Source organism: Colletotrichum godetiae (assembly GCF_030913485.1).
Source record: "Colletotrichum godetiae strain CBS 193.32 chromosome Unknown BDP55scaffold_73, whole genome shotgun sequence".
Lineage (NCBI taxonomy): Eukaryota > Fungi > Ascomycota > Sordariomycetes > Glomerellales > Glomerellaceae > Colletotrichum > Colletotrichum godetiae.
In genome coordinates, this window is record NW_026851321.1 from 148,131 (window position 1) to 169,062 (window position 20,932).

The 20,932-nt window shown below is 50.3% G+C and overlaps 7 protein-coding genes across 7 annotated transcripts; 3 read left to right on the forward strand and 4 right to left on the reverse strand.

The window, feature by feature from the left end:
* Positions 1-2,968: 2,968 nt before the first annotated feature.
* On the forward strand, positions 2,969-4,143 carry BDP55DRAFT_734099 (uncharacterized protein; the record flags this gene model as incomplete). Its single annotated transcript, XM_060580169.1, has 2 exons — positions 2,969-3,474; positions 3,537-4,143. 2 exons carry the CDS (start codon positions 2,969-2,971, stop codon positions 4,141-4,143), a joined length of 1,113 nt encoding a protein of 370 aa, XP_060423244.1.
* A 299-nt stretch (positions 4,144-4,442) lies between these two features.
* Positions 4,443-5,867, reverse strand: BDP55DRAFT_734100 (S-adenosyl-L-methionine-dependent methyltransferase; the record flags this gene model as incomplete). The annotated part of the gene is made up of 8 exons (XM_060580170.1): positions 4,443-4,866; positions 4,946-5,083; positions 5,150-5,187; positions 5,249-5,403; positions 5,481-5,522; positions 5,576-5,669; positions 5,746-5,766; positions 5,829-5,867. 8 exons carry the CDS (start codon positions 5,865-5,867, stop codon positions 4,443-4,445), a joined length of 951 nt encoding a protein of 316 aa, XP_060423245.1.
* Positions 5,868-6,240: 373 nt separating this feature from the next.
* Positions 6,241-8,158, reverse strand: BDP55DRAFT_397545 (methyltransferase domain-containing protein). Its single transcript, XM_060567256.1, has 7 exons — positions 7,716-8,158; positions 7,599-7,640; positions 7,364-7,518; positions 7,269-7,306; positions 7,071-7,208; positions 6,599-7,018; positions 6,241-6,548 (listed from the first exon to the last, which is right to left on the reverse strand). Exons 1-7 carry the CDS (start codon positions 7,861-7,863, stop codon positions 6,488-6,490), a joined length of 1,002 nt encoding a protein of 333 aa, XP_060423246.1. The 5' UTR covers positions 7,864-8,158; the 3' UTR covers positions 6,241-6,487.
* A 1,323-nt stretch (positions 8,159-9,481) lies between these two features.
* On the forward strand, positions 9,482-11,534 carry BDP55DRAFT_397554 (uncharacterized protein). Its single transcript, XM_060567257.1, has 3 exons — positions 9,482-9,852; positions 10,029-10,536; positions 10,668-11,534. Exons 1-3 carry the CDS (start codon positions 9,739-9,741, stop codon positions 11,261-11,263), a joined length of 1,218 nt encoding a protein of 405 aa, XP_060423247.1. The 5' UTR covers positions 9,482-9,738; the 3' UTR covers positions 11,264-11,534.
* Positions 11,535-13,103: 1,569 nt separating this feature from the next.
* On the forward strand, positions 13,104-14,099 carry BDP55DRAFT_565128 (extracellular metalloprotease; the record flags this gene model as incomplete). Its single annotated transcript, XM_060570395.1, has 3 exons — positions 13,104-13,352; positions 13,456-13,970; positions 14,027-14,099. 3 exons carry the CDS (start codon positions 13,104-13,106, stop codon positions 14,097-14,099), a joined length of 837 nt encoding a protein of 278 aa, XP_060423248.1.
* A 202-nt stretch (positions 14,100-14,301) lies between these two features.
* Positions 14,302-16,326, reverse strand: BDP55DRAFT_397588 (cytochrome P450). The gene is made up of 3 exons (XM_060567258.1): positions 15,988-16,326; positions 15,471-15,929; positions 14,302-15,390 (listed from the first exon to the last, which is right to left on the reverse strand). The coding sequence occupies exons 1-3, from the start codon at positions 16,173-16,175 to the stop codon at positions 14,424-14,426; spliced, it is 1,614 nt and encodes a 537-aa protein (XP_060423249.1). The 5' UTR covers positions 16,176-16,326; the 3' UTR covers positions 14,302-14,423.
* A 2,418-nt stretch (positions 16,327-18,744) lies between these two features.
* On the reverse strand, positions 18,745-20,922 carry BDP55DRAFT_682736 (cytochrome P450). Its single transcript, XM_060576283.1, has 6 exons — positions 20,510-20,922; positions 20,248-20,444; positions 19,833-20,191; positions 19,645-19,770; positions 19,075-19,579; positions 18,745-19,017 (listed from the first exon to the last, which is right to left on the reverse strand). Exons 1-6 carry the CDS (start codon positions 20,694-20,696, stop codon positions 18,901-18,903), a joined length of 1,491 nt encoding a protein of 496 aa, XP_060423250.1. The 5' UTR covers positions 20,697-20,922; the 3' UTR covers positions 18,745-18,900.
* Between the last annotated feature and the right edge of the window lie 10 nt (positions 20,923-20,932).

Consider the following 20,932-nt stretch of genomic DNA (forward strand, 5'->3'; position numbering starts at 1 on the left):
TTACTGCATCTTGTGATCCCTTCATCTTGACGTTTGACCACCCTTATCAACCTACTTACGAGTGTCATCTTATTGAAATAGAAGGTAATGCAAATCGCGGTTGTGTGGCAATTCTCGAGCTTCTTGACTCCAAGTCATTCAACAAGACCATCGTAAACTTGCGGACCGTCTCATCCATAACATCATGCTGAGACCTCGGAATAGAGTTCAAGGGTTCATCCGACCTCAACATTGCATCTCTCAGGGTCCTGAATCGTCACGCTACCATCGATATCTGTCACTGTCACTCCCTGGTCACATCTTGGCTCAATCTGGCTCGGGATAGACGGCCTGCTGATATGTGACTTGTGCCGCAAACTACTCGACCAACCAACCAGCAGACAAGGGCCTGCATACATGATGCATCCATGACCCAGTCACGCCAGCAATGTCCCAGACGCTCTGGCCCCGGAGACATTGCCTGAATGGCCTCATGTGAGTCCACAGCTGTGTCAAGCTGCCCATTCATCACAGACGGACTTTCTTTTGCAGAAACAGAGGATGAACACATGTGTACGACGGGGAGACGGCGACGAGCTTCCGCCCACGAACCTTCTCAACTGCCGCCTTGAGTCAACGATCCATGCAGTTTTCACGATACGACACTGTCAGCCGCCTGAACAAGGGCAGACTAACAAAAAACCGAGACCTGGCCCTTTCAAACATGCAAAGCTCCAACAAACACTCAATACGGTCTCTTCATCGTCATCTTACAGCAAACCAATGTACGGGTCGTTGGGCCGTCTCGACCTGTTCAATACTCTAGGCGCTTTCTGCCCCCAGTGGTCTCCAGTGCTCCACGGCTGGCGACGCGGCCGGGCGGAGCTGTCGTCAAGGATAACCGTCGATGCCCTGCACTTCACCACATCGGGCAGCCCGTCGACCGGGCGGCCCTCCCCCCGTTCCCCGGGGACAAACACACAAGTCAGCCTAACAAGATCCTAGGGGGCTTGGGGGCCAAGATCATAGAAGCTCGAGAGGGTGTCACTGTGTTCGCCTTATCGAGTGGTCCACGCGATGCGGATGCGTGGAGAGAACATGAAGGCGGTCCAGTGAGGAGAAAAGAACGCCGTCGACGGGAGGCGGGCCAATAGTCGATTGTCTCGCACACCTTCAAGGTCGCCATGGGCAGGGCCGAGCCTTTCAACGGCGTTGCGGCGGCTCCTCATCAACTACCTTAATGTATCGAAGCATTCGCACATCCACCCGTATGTGCCAACGGCGAGGTAACAGTGACAGCTTGAGGCCATGCAGCCTGCACATGCAACGGGCGTGATCTCCCCAGAGATATAGGCTTCCAGGTTACATCTGCACGCAAGACCGTTTCCCTTTGGAGTCGCTGAGATTCAGGAATGTCAAGGGCAGAAAACATGCATTTCTTCCATCCGTGAGACACTCACACACGGTCGTGTCATGCTCACGAGGCGCGGGATCACACAGGCCGAACCAAGACATATCTTGCCTATTCCGACGCCTCATTCCTGGACAAGATTATCACATTCACCGGCGAGTGTTACCACCTTGGTCGATTCGACAGTCCCGACCACTTTTTGAGCTGTGAAGACAGCAGCAAAAACGCAGCCGTCTCGTTGCTCAATGTATGTTTCGACAGAATAAGCCACGGGTGACCTTGCCTATAAGTGGGCGCAATTTGTGGGCGTGAGGGGTGTACGGGCTCGTCCCCGACTCCCCGGTGATCACCAACCATGAATTCACAAGTTGACCAAATCGACGAGCACTCGAAGGCTGAAGCGAACACAGCCGATGATCTTTGTCTCACCGCGGGAAGCGATCCGCAATGATTCCCGCGCCGACTCGCCCCCTTTCGTCAGCAAGGTATGCGATCCCATCGCTGTGACAGCACCTGCAGCGAGATGGCAGCTGCACGGTCTCGATGTACCCTATGTGCCCATGCCATTATGGAAACGAGTGCGCGGCAGACGGCGGAGACTCTCCTTTTGGGTACCAATTTTTGTTTGGATTTGGTTGGGCTGGTTGGTTCGTTGGTTGTAACTTTTCTTGTGCTTTTCTGTGTTGGAACTTAGGCCTTTGGAGACGAGCTCCCCAATATGGGACAAGATGGGCCCCCATGTGCCGCATTATCGCATACGCCTCACTCACCCAGCCCAACCCCAACTCAAGGGAGGGCAGGTTACACGAAGAGGGTGTGCTCTTTCTTTGAATGAGGTCTGGGCAATTTTTGCTTATCCATGCTTTTCATGCACGAATCGGCGCATCTTTCTTTGCAGAGAGGAAGAGATGAGCAAGCGGGCGGGCGTGCCATGGTACGTGGGTAATGTGCAAGGCGTGTTTGTTCCTTTTCCCTCTCCGCAACACCCCCTGGTAAGTTTGCCCGGACTCTCAGAACTGCAACTCTGGTTGGACGAGTATGAGAGCTTCAATACCAAGTTACCGGGACGGTTGAACATTCCACAGCCTTGATTGGTTGCATACGGCTTGCCTCGAGGGCAAAAGTGGCTATCCGAGACACTGCGAAGCAAACAACTCATCTATATCAGGTCTGGCTTCCCTCTTCAACCCCCCTTCGGAGGGACCCCTGGCTTGCCTGACCTCTTGTCATGTTCCTGTGTCTATTTTCACCTCCCTCTTGAGGATCAAGACCCTTTAAAGAAGGGCAACCTTTTGAGTTCTCTCGATCGCTCGGCTCCACACCATACGGTAGACGACCAGCATGGCACTCGAAGACAGGGTTACGAGTCTCGACGAGATTATGACTCGGCCGAGTCTGTTATTGCATAGAGCCTCTAAGAAGTGCTTGCGGGTTCTCAGAAAAGCTTCAGTGAGGGAAAAGTCACGGCCTGATGACAAGTCAAGCATCAGTGGAAGATCGTTAGCCAGCAGGTCATCGTTCAGGTCATCATTCTCAACGTCATCTCTGTTCACGACAAAAACGGCGGAGGAGGATTCCATGGCTTTGGACCAGCCTATCGCAGAGGAGCCTATCAAGGAAGAGGTCAGCAGCAGCGATGGTAACGCCATGAAGGAAGAACCCGTCGACGAAGAATTCACACAACAAGCCAGTCCGAGAGCGCCGAGAAAAGAGCATAACCAGGGCCAGTCGACCTTCTTTCGGCAGCTGCCTCCGGAGATACGGAATCAGATTTACAGGCATTTCTGGGTCTCGGCCGGGGTCGAACGACATGCCTTTCTACGAAACAGGAAACTCCTGTTTTCTCCCTGCATTACGGACCACGAGGCGCCTGACGAGCGGCAGATCGGAGTCGCCAAAGACTTTGAAAAGTCTTCTTCTACCGCGGAGGTCCAGCCTCACCCGAAATGGTTCAAGAGGATGACTTCCCCATGGTGTAACCACTGGAAATGCGAAAGGTTATGGGAAGATATCAGAGACGGACGTGAGGTAGATGGGAACAAGACGCAAGCATACATGTCTCTTCTCCTGTCGTGTAAGAGGATGTAAGCCACCTCCCTCTCCCTGCTCCAACGAGCCCCTCTTTCTAACAATGCACCCCCATCAGATACAACGAAAGCATAGAATCCTTCAGAGAAGCCAAAACCCTGACGATTACCGACGGCCAAACCCTCCACCGCATCCTCCGCTGGCCCCGCCCCAAATACCTCCACCAAGCCCGCCGCCTCAATATCTCCCTCCGCCACGACAGCGGCAACTTCCTCTACCTCAACGGTGCCTCCATGTGGCACATACTCTCCGAGCAGGACTCGTGCGTCGCCGAGAGCATCTACCTCTGGCTCGACGCCGAGTGTCCCGTCACGCGCCGCCTGCTGCCCGAGTTTCGCGAGCTGTTCAACTGCGTGCCGGCTTCCGTAGCGGCACGGCTGACGGTTGATTTCCCCTGCGACGCAGACGATGGGTTCTGGGCGTGGGAGGACGGGACGGAGATTGAGGGTCAGGAGGGGGGCGGGGGCAAGGTGAAGAGGTTGGGGCCGCTGGTGCCCGAGTTTCGGGTTGTTGCGAGGGGGATGCAGAGGTTTAATGAGACTTCGGCGGGGTATGTTAGTTGTGTTGACCGGGGGAAGCCGAGGAGGAGGGTTTTGAGGGCGAGTAATCCGTTTGAGGATATTCTGCTGTATGGGAGAGGATTCGTTGATGGGTCGTATGTGTAGAGGCTTTGGCAAAGCAATGTTTTTATGATTCCTCACTGCCCATATCTCACTTGAGTTTTCCCGTCACTCAATGGACTCATCTTCAATGTGATCTAACCTTGGGAAAGGGGCAGTCAACTAACCAAAACGTTCAAATAGCATTGAAAAATCCCCACAATCTACGAAATTGCGCGAGGCAACAATAAACTTGCAAGTTGCCCATCGTGAGTTATAAGGTCAACCCTTCGCGGGCTTTCCCCCATAGATAGACCAACTGCCGAAATTAGCCATGTATCAAATCGAGACGAAGGGGAGCACACTCACAGCTGGAAATAAGCGTGTATCTTCGGATCATTGAAATCCTTCCTCGCCTCAACAGCAAGTTCATGAACCTCCTGCTCACTCCACTTCAATCCGCGCGTCATCCCAGCCATGAACATACTCTCCAAATTCGGCGCAAGATTCTCATCATTCCAGATCCCCAGCTCCTTGAACTTGGGATCCTTCGGCCAGCTATTCGTAGGCCACTTGAAGCGCTCGACGCGGACATCCTCGAATCCAACCTCGGTCAAGACGCCTTCTAGACGGTTGAACTTCTCAAAGGGGGACCCGAGAGCTGTGATGGCTTCGGGCCAGAGGCGGAAGCTCTTTGTGAGGGTGCATTCCTCGGTAAGGGTGCCGTCGTCGGAGAGGGGGATTGCGTCGATATCGTTGAGTTCGAGGTAGCCCCCTGGGTTGAGATTGCTGTAGAGTTGTGTGTGTGTTAGACGGCGAAGATGGTTTTGTGCGCGTGTGTGGGAAGGAAGAGATGAGCGGGACTTACTCGTAGCAGCGGCGGAGATAAATCTTCCAGTCTGCGATGCTGCCTGTCATCATTCGGCTGTGGATGTAGTCGAAGGGTAGAGAGAAGTGCCAATCTTCTTCGATGTCTTCGACCTGGAATTGCACATTTGGTGGCACGCTGTGGTACGAAGTTAGTATTCGCAACATAACCAGGGTAGTTGGTAGGCTTGAGAAAGACTCATACAATGTTGGTTGAACAGCCGACAGATCGACGCCGATGACCTGTGGGTTTAGCGCACGATTACTTGAAAGATTCTGTCCGACGATCCTGTCTACTACTCACCTCGGCATCGGGATGCTCAACTCCAAAGTCAATGGCCCAAATACCTGAGCCAGTTCCCACATCCAAGACCCTCCCGACCTCGGATTCACGCGCGTTGGGTGGCGCGGTTCCTAATCGGTCGTCGAATGTCCGGATGAATAGATTGTGCTGTAAGTCTGTTTCCCCAGATCGCGTCTAATTAGTACCTAGCCCATGGCCTCGATGTAATATTGCCTTCAAGTGAGGACCTTACCGAGTCGATCATTTTCTTTCTCATCGTTTGGCAAGTTGCACTCTGATCTTATTAGTGTTGATGCAAGATGAGAGGAAGTGCTTTCAGCAACTTACTTCCGTCCTTGTACTTGTGATATGTCCGCCCATTCTCAATGCGGTACTCGAGAACTGAACTGGCCACGCTCGTCGTCGACGAAACGAGACTTTGCTGTTCGACTATGAATGAGTTCCGCGATAAATGCGCGAATGATACACTGAGATAGACTCTTGCTTACATGGCTTACTGACGAATTGTCGTTGACATTCTGTAAAGGAGATGAAGGGTCAGTATCAGCGTAGACAGATGTTCATTGACACGGTACCCCACCTCATCTGCCGCCAGTACATCGTCGTTCTTAATTGCCATGGCTGTGCTGGATCGCTCAAGAACTGGATTTCGCAAATCTTTGAAATCTCGACAGCGCGAGCCACATAAACGTACCTAGTAGGGGTATCGCGTCGAAGATATAGATGCCAACGAGCATACCGCATCAGATCATCTCTCTCTTTTCTCGGCGATCTATCCTTATCGAGAGACTTGCGTTACTCTTCGGATTACCCCTCTTCTTGTCGGACAACAAATGCCTGTTGGCTCTGAACAAGCCCTCAAATCTGCATCTTAACCCTGGTACGTCTGGTGACAAGGACTGGCTGCAAGTAACAACATTTGGCGAGCGGCACGGGTGGTACTGGGCGGCTACACGGCTTGCTTCTGCAACCCTCTTTGTACACTTATAGAATGACACTTACTTATACTATATTCAGTGACTTGTGTTTTCTATTCTCGTGAGGCTGTCTACTCAGAATACTCTCCCGCCAGTTGACCGATGGCCCATAGAGTTCTTGATCGAATTAGTTCGATTTGACTGAATTATCAATTTGCCTCTTTTCTAGTGATCAGACCCCACTTAATGGCTGGCACAATGCCACGATTATCTTAGCTTCAAGCACCCATCTCTTCTCCATGCCACATTAGCCTTTGCTGGCTTATTTAACAGACGGCTTCTCCCCCTTAGTCGGCAATGGCTTCCTTCCATAAATGGTCCAACTACTCAAGTCAGCTTAATGATAAGCTAGGTGGCAAAGAGTCATACTCACATGTTGTAGTAAGCATGGATGTTCCTATTCGCAAAGTCTTTCCGAGCCTCCATCGCGAGGACCATCACCTCTTCTTTTGTCCAGTCCAAGCCTCGGGTCAGCGGCGCCATCAGGAAACCTTCCCAATTAGGGGCAAAGTTCTCGTAGTTCCAAACTCCAATTTCTTTGTGCTTCTGATCTTTGGGCCAACTATTGGTGGGCCATTTGAATCGTTCGATGTGGACGTCTTCGAAGCCAATTTCCTTGAGGAGACCTTCGAAACGGCCGAATTCCTCATAAGGCACCCCCAACTTGGCGATCGCCTCGCAACAAAGACGAACGCTCTTCATTAAAGAGGTATCCTCCGTGAGGGTCCCGTCGTCTGAGACGGGAACGGCATCGATGTCGTTGAGCTCAAGGTAGCCGCCGGGATTGAGGTTACTGTGACTACTCTTAGCGCTTAGAATGGCTCAAGGATGACGCGGGGACTCACTCAAAACAGCTCTGAAGAAATCGCTTCCAGTTGCTAATACTTCCCGTCATCATACGACTGTGGATGTAATCAAAAGGTTGCGAGAATAGCCAGGGCTCCTCGATATCGTCGATTTCAAACCGAACATTCGGTGGCACACTAGTAAACGGCCGTCAGTCAGCTGGGAGCTTCACCTGGAGGAAGTTGTGTTCTTCGTACAATAAAGGCTGTACAGCTGACAGATCTACGCCAATGACCTTTGCAAGAGTCAGCTTTGGGAGACTTCTATTTCGATTCATGTAAAATTCGCATACCTCGGCCTCCGGGTGTTCGTCGCCAAAGTCAATAGCCCAGATTCCGGATCCAGTACCGACGTCGAGTGCTCTGCCAACCTTTGCATGTCGATCGTTTGGTGGCGCAATACCAAGTCGATCATCAAATGTGCGGATGAACAAGTTATGCTGAAGGTCTATTGCGTTCAATTTAGTGTCGTTCTCGTCAAAATGGAGGCAGATAATATCACGAAAATCTACTGAAATGATGACCTACCAAGGCGATTGTTTTCTCTTTCGTCATTGGGAGCGGCGTACTCTAATTTGATCATTAATTAGTACATTGTGATTCAATTTCATTCGGAGATCTCAAACACTGAGATCTTAAACTTACTGCCATCCTTGTACTTATGGTACGTTCGTCCGTTTTCGATGCGATATTCCCGAATGGAGCTGGTCACACTCGTTGTGGACGAAAACTGTTGAAGCATGGATAAGTTCAACGTGAAGATCGTTGCGAAATAGGTTGCGAGGTGTCGCATCTACTTACATCGCTCACCGATGAGCCATCGGTGTCAGTCTGGAAGATGGTACAGTCTTAGAATAGGGGAATTTTACACCTCTTCGGGCCCTTTCAAGTTCGCGAGAGATCCTACCTCATCAGCCGCCAGACGTTCAACGTTCGGTGTTTGCATGGTATGGCTTATGGCCGTTGCCGTGAGATGGTCTCATGGGATTTGGCGATTCCACTCCTTTTGTTGCGCGTTGCAGAAGAACGTTAGGTTCCAGCGAGGAAGTGGGAAGAGGTTGCGCTGAAGAAGCGGGGGCAGATGAGTATCGGTTCATTCGGTAACTTACCATCTTCACTTGCACTTCCTACCCCTCTTCTCGCTAGGATAGACAAGAAAATGTGTGTTTGATGTCATCACTTGGTTGGTCGTGGTTGTGCATATACCCCTGCAACTGGGAACATCTGCATGCGAATATGCGCCTATGCGGCGTGGATCCAATTGTCATAGTCGGTTGCTTGTGGTTTAAGAAAAACATCAAGAAATAGAGTGGCCAGGCAGCTTTTCCCCCTCTAGTTCGAAATACTCGCTCTGTATTCACATAAACCTTTCCGTTTAATGGTCATTTGATCATACTGTTCAATCAAGTGAACGAAGCTACAAGTCATTCTACAGACCGATATGACCGCTTCCAAACACACCAAAGACGCAACGGGTCAATCAAAAGCTATCTGTTTGTAACACGAACAAGAGCTGAACAGAGATGAAGAACAATGAGTACAGATACCTCACCTGAGGGGAAAGATCTATTGGAACATTGAAAGTGACGCAAAATCGAGTCAGTGTGATGGCTCTCTGAGAAGAACTAATTTACAAATCCCAGCTGTTTCCATTCAACAATGAGGTACCGCTAGTTCGTACAAACCCTGGCCTTTTTTGTTCAATTAATTTTTGAAGGGTACATGTAGGTTCGATTGAAACATCAAACACAGAACCATACGTGTATTATTTTTTGACTGATCAGTTACTCTGGAGGTATATACTGACTGTGTCTTGCAGTCGACGTAAAAGCCAGACCTCGAGGCTGTGATCACGGCTACTAATTAGTCTGCTGAGCCGAAGAAAATTGTAGCCAACTTCTCCAAGATCACCACTCTGCCCACCGGGAGAAACACGTAACAAATGAACACCTCAAGAAGAATAATTTTGCCTAAAACCTTAGTTATTATTCTCAACAACAGTGTTACGAAATTCTTGGCCTCAACTTCAAATACATTACATCCGCCACTATAGATCTTAGCGTTGCATCATTTCCAAGAGCAGACAGAGCAGCAGCGAATGACCATCCAACTACCTCGGTCTAGCTCATGGAAGGTCCATACTTCTACTACTCATAGCAAAACCATCTCAAATAGCACAGAAAGACCCAGGATTCTTGATTTCCCAAGTCGAGTCTGAATGATTTAGAATTCCTACTCTCAGGGCAGTGAAGGCGATAGTTTCGACGTGTCGAGTGACACCACCCCGCATTCGGCCTGGCACCCGAAGTCTTGGGTGCTAAGCGAACGATACGAGCACTGCCTTGCGGAGCTCCATCGGCTTTAAACGCCGTCCACACATTTTCGTCGGCCGGCGCCAATGTCAGCATCAGCGAACACAATCGCATGGGCTAACGTAGACTCGGAATCTTGGAATTTCCCGCCCTTCCGACTTCCCGCCAATCTTGGCTCGTTAATTCGAAATCTGTAGAATGCCTGTTGGATAGGTGTATCTGCGGCCAACAGATTTCGCTTCTCTTTCCACGACCACACTGCAGCTTCAGGGGTTCGACCGCGTCAGGTCAGAGCGTCTAACTACGGATAAGAACCGGTGACATATCCGGCACGGTGGTGTTGAGAGGCCTCGGACATGATGGAGGTTATTCCGGAGCAGAAGACTGCGACGAAAGTTTCGAAAGTTTCGAAGAAACCGCATAGGAAATCCAAGCTTGGGTGCCATACTTGCAAGAGGCGTAAAATCAAGGTTCGTCTGATGGCAAACTGCCGCATCTGCATGCCATCCCTTCTTTTGGCGATCCCCGGACTGTACCTGCGCTCAGGATCGTCCATGCACCACGACCGCTCAGCCATATTTCTGCAATTTCACCCATTCGCACAACTACTCACTATGCTCTACCCGCTAATATTTGTCTCCCAAAGTGTGATGAACTGAAGCCAGCATGCCAAAACTGCGTCCGTCACCTGGTGATTTGCGACTTTCTGCAAAGCCGCTCGACAGCGATATCATTGCCCAGCATGCAGATCACCTTACGAACATCCATCGACGGCAGAAACGCAGAAGCCTCAGCGGCGGCTATAAGACCGGCGCCAGCTATCGACCAAACCCTCAACTTTGTCGACTTGGAGCTTATCCATAACTTCACTACCTCCGTGTACATGACACTATCAACTGATGACCTCGTTCGCCAGATGTGGCGAGTCTCTGTAGTGCGCATGGCGCTGAAATGCGAATACGTAATGCGAACCTTGCTCTCCATATCCGCTCTCCATCTGGCCCATCAACGGCCGGAACGCAAAGAGTCACTCGTGGCCAAGGCCCTACTTTATCACCGATCAGCTTCTAGGGAAGCAATGGAGTTGATGAGTACTCTTGACGAACGAAATGCCGAAAACTTGTTTTTGTTTTCGCTTCTCACAATCTTCTTTGGTGAGTCATCCGTCCATATATGTACCCTTCTAAAATCGCGAAATACTATCATTGTCTTTATCTCCGTCCTTTCAAGCCTCGTCATCATTCTAGGACTGCGTTCCGGCAACACACTGACTTACAAAACTCAGCTCTTGCATCGGGACGTTACCTGAAAGAATCAGTCGTCGTCTGGGAGTCAGCATTTCCGGACTGGACGTTTCTTCTATCCGGAGCTTGTTCTCTCATCAAACTCCTCAACTCCAAGAACTATGAGGGTCCGCTGACTCCTCTATTGACATACGCAAAGGAACGATTCTTCACAGCCCGTGACGAGTCACGAGCTCGACCAGCCGCCTTGGAAAGTCTGCGAAGACGCGTCAGTGCCAGTAATATTGACAAAGACCTGCTGCGCATCCATAATCTGGCCATTGACGAATTGGGATTCCCTCTTGCCCTTGCTTTGCATGACGGAGGTCGTGGTATGGACATTATGGACATGTTCATCTGGAAGTATTTTGTCTCGGACGAGTTTCTACCTTTGCTTAAAGAACCGAGGGCGAATCAAGCGGCTATTGGTATTTATGCCCATTTCTGCGTCGTGCTGAAGAGATTAGAAAGCCAATGGTGGCTTCAGGGCTGGTCGATTCATCTCATATCACAGGCGTGGGAGCTGCTGGACGAGAGCCACAAGCCATGGATTCAGTGGCCGATGGAGGAGCTTGGGTGGGTGCCTCCAAGTTACTAGTAGACTGTAAGGGAAAACATCATGAAAAGTCGAACTTGGAAGCCTAATGTGATAGATACAGTCTCTGATCTCCTGCCTCCATTCTCAGTGTTACAATGAACTTGACTTGACGAGAGCTCATAACGTGCACTCCGCAACTTCCGTCGACCTATGGTGTGTTTGATAGAATCAAGCAGACGTCTCTGCATGCAACTCTGGAACAAAACTCTGTCTTACTGATAATTTGGAGCCATCGTTATATTTACTGGTTTGAGTAGATGATTCAATTGACACATTGTTTTTATATTCACCTGTGGCACGATTATGGCACAATTGGCTTCACTTCACCAAGGGGTTTCCATCTTCCACATGTAAAAGGACCATTGGCCAGAATTATCGCACTCTTTACGCAACTTCTGTTGACTTCATTTGTAGTGATTATCAATTGGTTAATACCAAGTAGGGTAGTCAAGGTTTGTGCCACTATGGCAGCATCTTCCAGGCGAGGCGACGCCCGTAAGACGATCTTTGTGCAACGAGAAACGCAACGACTCCTTGGAGCGGCATGACCATAGGTAATGATACACAAGTGTACTTCAAGTTGGAGCGTAAGGCTTTTCAAGTGCAGATCCAGTCTGAGGGCTCCGTATAGTAAACGCCACAGACTAAGGCGCCAATGAGGAGTTGCGATACCTTCACTGCTAAAGTTCAAATTCAATTCTATCTTGTTGCATGTATTCCAACCTTATTTGGCCAGAACAACTCAAATTCAAGTAAGACAATTGCTAAGATGTCTTTGTCTCTTATGTTCAAGTGTGGAAACACCGGGAATCAAAGCTTTTATCTACCTGCAAGCAGCTCCTCAAAAGAATGCAGGTTGGCCTCGTCGTGCCTGATACGCGGAAACAAGTCCTTCAGAATTCTCCCGAGACAATGATTAGTTTTCATCCTGTTCCTCAAACCAATGGCCGATAATAAAAGAAGCAAGCTCAGTCATCAGTGTTACCAAGTTGTTGCTTAAATAGGCAGGTTCTATCGTGCTCCTACAGTTGGACGAAAGGCCGTCTTGGCAGTGCTTGGCATACTAGCAGTAACAAGCAGTTGAATAAATACACTGCAACCACACAACGCTAGCGCCAGTTGTGAAGCTTGTCTGCGATTCGACCAACACCAAGACTTATCCCACGTCTGCCGCCCGGCCCCTCAATACGATCAAGTTGATCAACAGATCAAATTAAGCTTATCGGTCGAAGCCGGCGCCCGACCGTATTACGACGAGCAATGAGCATGTTTAGTTCTCTCGGCCTGATCGTTTCATGCAAGGAGGGAACTTCAGCCGGGCCTTAGGACGAATCCCCACACTAACCTGACTCTCTCGCTTGGCTATCAACAATACTTACTTGACCGCAGAACACAGAAGGCGGCAGATATCGAACCCCGCGGCTCCCACGGGTGGTTTTTGAACAACCGCAACTCAACTTCAGCTGCAATTGAGTCTTGGTATCAGCCAGATGAGGAAGGCGTATGGAGGAATGGAAAGAAAAGTCTCGGGCTCGTTACCGGTTTCCTTCTATCACCTGATGCGCCTTTTTACTTTGGTAGTACTGTTGTCATTGGACTTCCTGTTAGGGCATCGTTCCAAGCCGATTCAGCTCGCTGCAACGGACCGGGCAATTTCTACAGCCCCGAGAATAGAAGCTCAACAACGACAAGATGACTTTCATCAAGAGAGGACTGATCATGGAGTATATATAGCCAGTTCTCTTGCCATCAAGGTTCCCCTTCTTAGCTCGACATCCCTCTCACAGCTCCTATCCAAGTCGTTTGTTCGCTCCCCGGTCCCCGGTTCAGTCTAGTCATCATGCACTTCAACCTTGCCCTCGTCGCGGCTCTTGCCGCCTCCGTCTCTGCCGCGGTGACGCCCGCCGTCAGATTCGGCTGTGCTACTGAGGAGCCTTCCGCCGAGCACTTCGAGATCTCCAAGAAGCTTGCCGAGGAGGAAGCCTCCAACAACGGTACTGTCAGCCTGGCAGCTCTGGCCACTATCACCGTCCCTACCTACTTCCACATCGTGGCCTCCTCCACGACTGTGGCCAATGGATACATCACCGTAAGTCATGTTAGCTCTATAGCTCTCGAGACCTAGCTCCACCTTGGGTGTACTCGAAAGCGAACATTACTAGAATGATCACTTACGCGTGATATGTGTGTAGGACAAGATGGTCACTGACCAGTTGGCCGTGATGAACTCCAACTTTGCCCCTCACGGCATCCAGTTCAACCTCGTCGAGACGACCCGTACCATTAACTCCGCTTGGGCCGGCTACAGCAGCCAGACCGCCATGAAGACTGCTCTTCGCAAGGGTGACTACGGCAGTCTTAACCTGTACTTCCTGAAGAGTGTCGGTGGTGCTTTCGGAATCTGCACATTCCCCACCACCGCCTCCGCGGGTTCTTCTGCTTTCATCGCCGACGGCTGCACTATCCTGTCGTCGACTGTTCCCGGCGGAAGCGAGACCAACTTCAACCTCGGAAAGACTGCCACCCACGAAATTGGTCACTGGTTCGGTCTGTACCACACCTTCCAGGGCGGTTGCAACGGTGGAGACTCCGTTGCCGATACCCCTGCCCAGGCTAGCTCTTCTTCCGGATGCCCTACCGGCCGTGACTCTTGCCCCAGCATTGCCGGCCTTGACCCCATCCACAACTACATGGACTACTCCTATGAGTAAGTGATTTGCCCGAGTTGAGAATACCAGAGTTTCTTGCTGACTTAAGAATTAGCTCTTGCTACGAGGAGTTCACCGCTGGCCAGCAGACCCGCATGCTGAGCTTCTGGAACAACTACCGCGCCTAAGTTATTGGCTTTTGGGCACATCATTGACTTTGGCACTGGCACGGTTCAACTACAACATGCAATATGTACATATAGCATTCCCTAGTAAATAATTGTCTGAACCAAAACTTACTTACCAGATAAAGTCATAATTTCGCAATCCTCCAGTCAACTGCTACTCGCAAGCTGGTCACGTCTCAACTCACACCTTCTGAGTGAGTTTAGGCCTCAGGCGCCTTTCTAGATCACAGAATAAGAACCACGGAAGCATGCTCTTGAATGCATCACAACTTGATCATATGCTTGGTTGCAATATTCTTTGAGAACCAACGTTTCAAAGCTTATTTAACCCACCGATAACTGTAATCTTGTCCCTGGTGTTCCAGTCTCAACTCTCCACTTGCCTTCAAATTCTTGCCTCGACCGTACCGTAATGGGAATCGGCTCAGCGGGAGAATGTAACGCCACAAAGAGCCCTTCAACCTCGGGCATTCTCCATTCCCTCCCGGATGGACCCTCGCCCTTGAATTCCGGTGCAACCGCAACGTCGAGTTTCAAAGTCATCAACGCGATTAGTGTCATTGTGCCGGTAGTCGCAAACCATCGTGCCGGACAGACGTGAGGTGCCACGCCCCAGATGGGAAATGAGTGAGGTGCCAGGTCTCCTGGCGCGGCTACGCCTGGCGTGTCGGGCTTCTTCTTCATCTTGATGAATCGATAGGCGTCGAAGGAGGTAGCATCCGAGCCCCATGTTTCCTCGTTGCGGAGGATGGGAATGCCGTTGATCTGGACATAGTTGCCGCTCTTGAGAAGCTGAGTCTTATCGTCTACTGTGATTGTCGTGTCGCGAAGAACTTCACGGATGTGTGCGTGGATGGTGTGCAGGCGCTGCGCCTCCTGAATCGAGGAGAGAAGAAGCGGACAGGCGGACTTGATGACGGAAATGTCCATGCAGAGCTCCCCGTTTTCATCCTTTTTGACGGCTTTGCGGACTTCTTCGCGGATTGCATCTACGAGCCACGGGCGCGAGAATACCTCAAAGACAGACCACCAGGTTGTTGGCACGTAGTTGGCCAGCATAGCGATGTCGAAGCCAACGTTGATACGCCCAATATCACGCGGAGACACTCCATTCTCTGCCATTACGCGTGACCGGCCCTTGATGAGACCTGAGGCCGTCTCCGTGCCCCCAAGACGGACGTATTCTTCGTATCGTAGACCGTTGCGTTCCCTTGCTTGCATTGCCTTTTTCGCAAATAGATCGGCGATGATGCCTCCGGGTAGAAGCAAGTGTGCCTTGTCAGCAAAGGTCCTGCATTTGTTAGCTTCTCGTCTCAATCTCAATTTCCTCACACGGAGTAAGGCAGTTAAGAGCTGGAGGGAAATAAGTACCAGAAGTCGGCTTCATGATCAGGGTTCTTGAAAGGATTCAAAGGACCGAACATCCCTTCCGATGCTGACAGCCCGGCGGTGTGCTTCACCCAGGCAAACAAATCGATCGGAATGCCTGTTTCGGGTGACTTGAGGGCATCAGCAGCCAGCTTGTCAACAATTTCGAGTTTCACCTGAGTTGCAACAAGACTCATGTCATCAAGTTCAGGACCAGCTGCCAGTGTTGTGCGCTGGACTCGATCAAATTCTTTGGCCTCGGGGCCGCCTCCCAGGTGATCTTGCAAGTTAGTGGCCTTCTCATCGGCACCGCTAAAATTGTGTGACGCCTTGGCTGCAAAGGGCGCAAAAGAGATTGTCCTGGCATTGCGTTGGATCGACGAGATGAACTTGCGTTCTGCGATAATGTAGAACTTGAAGGAGAAGATGGGCGCAGAAAAGATCTTAGACTTGGCGTCGGCTCTATAGAATCACGTCAGCTACGAGGTCACTAAGTTAAATCAAGTAGGCGGGGACTTGCCCAACTTTGGTAAAGTAGTGGCCAGAGCCATACTTATTGAGACCGAGAAGGTGACCGATCAATGGTATGCGGGGCCTAATGTACTCTGGTTCCTGCGGATTTTTGGAGATGAAGAAGAAAGATTCGAGCAAGTAGCAGCCGATAACAACAACCGCGAAGACCGTGCCAGCCAGCGCAGGGAGCTCCATTTTGCAACGATTTAGTGGCGAAATCAGTGGCGAAGAAAGGAAGGAATATCGGAAAGCCGCTCAGGATATTCAAGTCATATATCAAAACCGTTGGCCTACTGCAGATCCTTCAAGGGGGTCTCTTCGTAATCGTATTGGGACTGGAGTTTAGCAGTTGGAGCGTCTGTCAGCAATCCAAACCTTGTCCGGCATCGAGGATGTTTTTTGTAATCCCGCTTAAACGTCTAGACGAAAGCTGCATTGGGTGACTCCACAGAGCAGGGGCTGCACTAGTTTGATTACGGGGCTGTTATCGATCGAAAAACCAGTTGAAATCAACAATTGGGTAGGATTGATTGGCTTGATGGAACACGTCCGAAGCCTTGTCGCCAGTCTAATGTCTCACGTCAGAACTCTGAAAATGGCTGAATCCCTCAACAAGAAGCTGAACATAAAGATCAGAATCGGAATTCGGTCTCGCATACAAGACTGTAGGCACATCCGTGACTTGTCGTAGGTGCGTAACCTTGCGGTCGTGGAGTACCCGGGCCAATTTCAAAGCCTGAAGAGTACGCAATGCACAGGTCTTTCGGAACATTTCGTTTGTAGACGATGTGACTGTTCAACTTCCGTCATGGCTCTTTGCTAACGTATTGAAGGTTTCCATAGCCAGTTCCTCGGGTTGGCTGTGAGGTTCGTAGCAGCAACTTTGCAGATAACCCCAGACTTCATTGACATGGACTACCGCCATACGGATGCGATTCTCAAACCAAAAGCTCCCAGGACAAGAAAATCTCAGCGGTCTAGCAGAATCACCCCCGGACTTTGGTAGAACCTGAAAGTCCGAAAACGATCTGTTTCTTTGAGCTTTGCGATATCGTTACAGTGATACGGCACACTATCTAGCCCGAGCCCCGTGTACCTAGGTAGTTGTAACGGGCCGGAAGACACGATGCACCCGAGAGTCTAAGAGGGCGAGCTTGATCTAATTTTCTAATGAATAGTAAGACAAAGTAGCGGTCTCTTACATAAAGTGTTAGTACATTAGTGACTCCGATAGTGAAATGTTATATTCATGGATTTGGACTTCGTAACCCCAAGCATCATAGAGGTGGTATTCAAGGTCAGGGAAGCGTGTTCTATACACTGAAGTACGCTCTGGAGGAGGTCCATTTCCCTCGGTATGTGCCCAGTGAACTCCCTCTCCTGCGCATGGACTAGCCATCACCCAAGGCAAACGTTTCCGTCTATGGATACTGAATTCGGGTTGCTCACCGACAAAGAACTCGTCATCTCGAAATTCACCGGGCGCCAGTCGAAGAAGATTGACGGAGACCTGTGCACCGCGAGCTGTCAATGTGGGCATAATGTCTATTGAGTCCTGTAGAATCTCTTCTCCGCTCACGACTTTCCAGCTGTAAGCATCGTCGTGATCGAGCCAAAGTGTCAAATGCTGCAGGAAAGGCAGATTCGAAATCCGTGGCCATATGCGCCTCCACTGGTCATGCTGTCGTTGGCAACCACTCCCCTCAACAGCACCAAAAGGCCGAGCCGGAGGCATGATGGAGCCACTAAGTGCATATGGTTTTGAAGAGGTCGGGGTGTAAAGAGTGCCAAGTAGGTGCATGGGAAGTCGCAGGGTTAAGTTGAGGTTATGCAAAGGCAAGATAAGCAACCTGTGATTTTTGCCCGGCGCGTTTGCGAGTCGATTGGAACTCTTGGCTGGATCGTCGGCAGCGAGAGAGAGCATATGTTCAATGACTTCCAGATCGGTCAAGTGTATGGACTGCGCTGGCAGAGACAAGAAAGCAATGATATCGAAACACCTGAGAGATGTCAGCAAGCCTCTCCCCAGCCCTGGATACTTATTTAACTGGGTATCAAGACGGCAAGCTCACATCATTTTGCATAGAAACATCATTGGAAGTAAGGGTATGTGATGTTTTCGCCTTCTTTCTCCGAATATGGGAAATATCTTCTCACATTTCCAGTGACAACCCCAAGCCGGCTGTACTCGGCGTATCTACGTAGAGTCCTTACAAATGGCATTAAGGCATTCCGCATGCTCGAATCCTTCGTGTTTATCGGAGAAATCGTCTGGCCCCTGACATGGCATAATCTGCATCTGGCCGCCGTGTAGGAATAACTGAGTTTCCGTGCCCCAGACCTCTTGGTAAATCTGCTGAAGAACCTCCGAAGGGATATTAAAGAAGGGCGGTTTTGCTCGGAGAGCCATGACTGTCGACTTTCAGACTCAGAGAAGAGACCTCAAAAGAGATGCCGTGGAGTGAAGGATCGTGGAGGAATGTGTCAAGATAGAAGATGTTTTTGCGACGATGGCAAGGCCTTCAAAATTGATAGCGGAGGTGGTGCGCGGGAAAGACGAGGCATAGCATGGCGTAAGGGGGCGATATCCCTCCTCGAAGATTCACAGTACTGGCTTGATGTCTCCACACCTCAACCGACTAACCAAAAAATCATGAAGCAGCAAGGCCGGTTGGTCTGGTTGGTCGTATGCCTGTTTGTGGTAACGTAGTCCGTAAGATCTTGGCATAGAAGCTTATTCTTTGGTCATGGGAATGGCTAGTTCAGAAAGTTCAAGTCAATTCCATTCTTCATGAGTGGTGTGATAGCATCCCCGATACTTTTGGTATACATAACTATGTGAAACCATCAGTAGTTAAGGTATAAGATTAAACACTGATACTGAAAGATCGATATCCCAACACCTAAGCCTACTTGACTATCACCTGCCTCTCTGCGTGATCTTCAACCAGAAGTCATGCGTTATCCAAAACCCTGCACTCCACAATCTCATTGGCTTTTCAGGCTTTGCAATGGCAAAATCATACCTACGGAGAAGCTACAGTTGAACACGTCAGCAATAGCTTTAACACAACGAAAAACAACAAGAGCTTACTTCAACAAAGGTCTTGTTTAACTCCATCAACGCAATGTTCCTGCCCATGCCGTAGAACTTGCCATACCCAAAAACCATGTCGGTAGTTGAAATCATCGCCTTGTACCTTCCTTCGTCATCAGACATTGCTGCCTCTATCCACCTCTCTGGTCTGAATAGATGTGCATCTGGTCCGAAGATGTCCTTCGATCGGCCGATGCTGCACACATTCTCTCCCAGCTGCGTCCCAGGAGGCAGCCTATATCCGTGAATGACATCCCCTTCTGACGGGACTTGTTTGCTGACGATGCCGGTCGATGGTGGGTATAGACGGAGGCCCTCGCGTATCACGGCTTGAAGATACGGCATAAACCTAGCCTCGGAATCTTTGATCGGAGAACTGATCATCTTCTTGGATACGGCGGCATCAATCTCAGCTTGGAGGGCCGTGAAGGCTTGCGGATTTGATAGCAGTGACAGAAGTGTCATGCGAATTGCCGTTGCCGTGGTGTCAGAACCAGCAATACTGAGAAGAGAGTCAACTATTGAACCGATCAAGACCCTCGGTGAAGAAGGCCCTCTACCACTCACGTTTCAACGTAGACTTCCTGTGTCAGCTCTTCCCTCGTTAGACCAGCATTGATAAATGACTGGATCATGTCTCGACCGGGCTTCGTATCCGGAGCCAGCCGTCCATCAACAAAGGTTTTAGCAAACCTAACCCGTGGACGTTAGCCATCTCACCTACTCGCTGGATCGGAATGTTCCACACTACTCACCCCATAAGCGCCCCAAACCCAGCAGAGTCCCCTGACTTTGGCAATCCTAGATTCAGAGGCCAACTGTGCATAAGCGTTGCCAACCACGGTACGTTTCCCATCGTAATCATGACCGGAAAGAAGGCGTCTTTCGTGGCAACATATTGATACAGGTCTCGGTCTTCTTTGAGGAAGCCGTACGGGGTGCCAAAGCCGAGCTCGCTGATGACATCCAACGCAAAATAGGTCGACTTGCTGGCCATGTCCATGGGTCTAAAGTTCTTTGCGGTCGAGATGTACTTGCGATCGATGAGGTCAACGAACGCAGCAACATTCTTATCTATACCGGCTTCGAATCCTCCGTTCTCCAAGCCCGAATACTGCGTTTGTGGTCAGCAAAGAGATTCGAGCCCATCTTGGGTAGGGATAAGCTTACACCAGGTCCCATTTTGCTCTTCAAATACTTGCGCTTCTCCTCGTCGCGCATCGAGAATAAATGATCCTCACCTGGAGTCGTTCGTCCGACCGCATACCACTCGCCCTTTATGTACTTACTGCGAGTGCCGGAGATCTTTTTGAGCGTGTCACCATCGCTGAACATGACAGTATTGGACCCGATACGAACCAAGGGTCCTGCATCCTTCATCAGCCTTTTCGCCATATCGCTCACGGTATGAAGAGTGACGATGTGATCTCACCGTATGTCTCATGCAGTTCCATGTAGTATTCATGAACGGATCCAGTCAGCGCAGCTCGCGCCATCGAGAACCCAGTGATTCCATGCCAGAACGGCCCAGGGACATGAGACAGCCGATACCAAGAGTAAAATTCCTTCACCAACAATCCGAAGACGACGGCGACGGCGACGAGCAGAACGACAGCCATCTTTTCAGTCGAAATATCCTCAAAATAACTAATTGATTCGAGGTATGTTGTAGATGATGAAGGGTCAAACAGAGGCTCTCGGGCACAGAGAACGGCGGAGGGGTTGGAGTCTCAGCTGCTAGTTAAGAGCTACCTTAGTGCCATGTGCCAGCCATGCAGACGCCGCTTTCGGTGCAACCCCACGTCTCCAAAGCTTGGGGTCGTCACATTTCGCTTCTGAGCCGCTCAAGTGACAT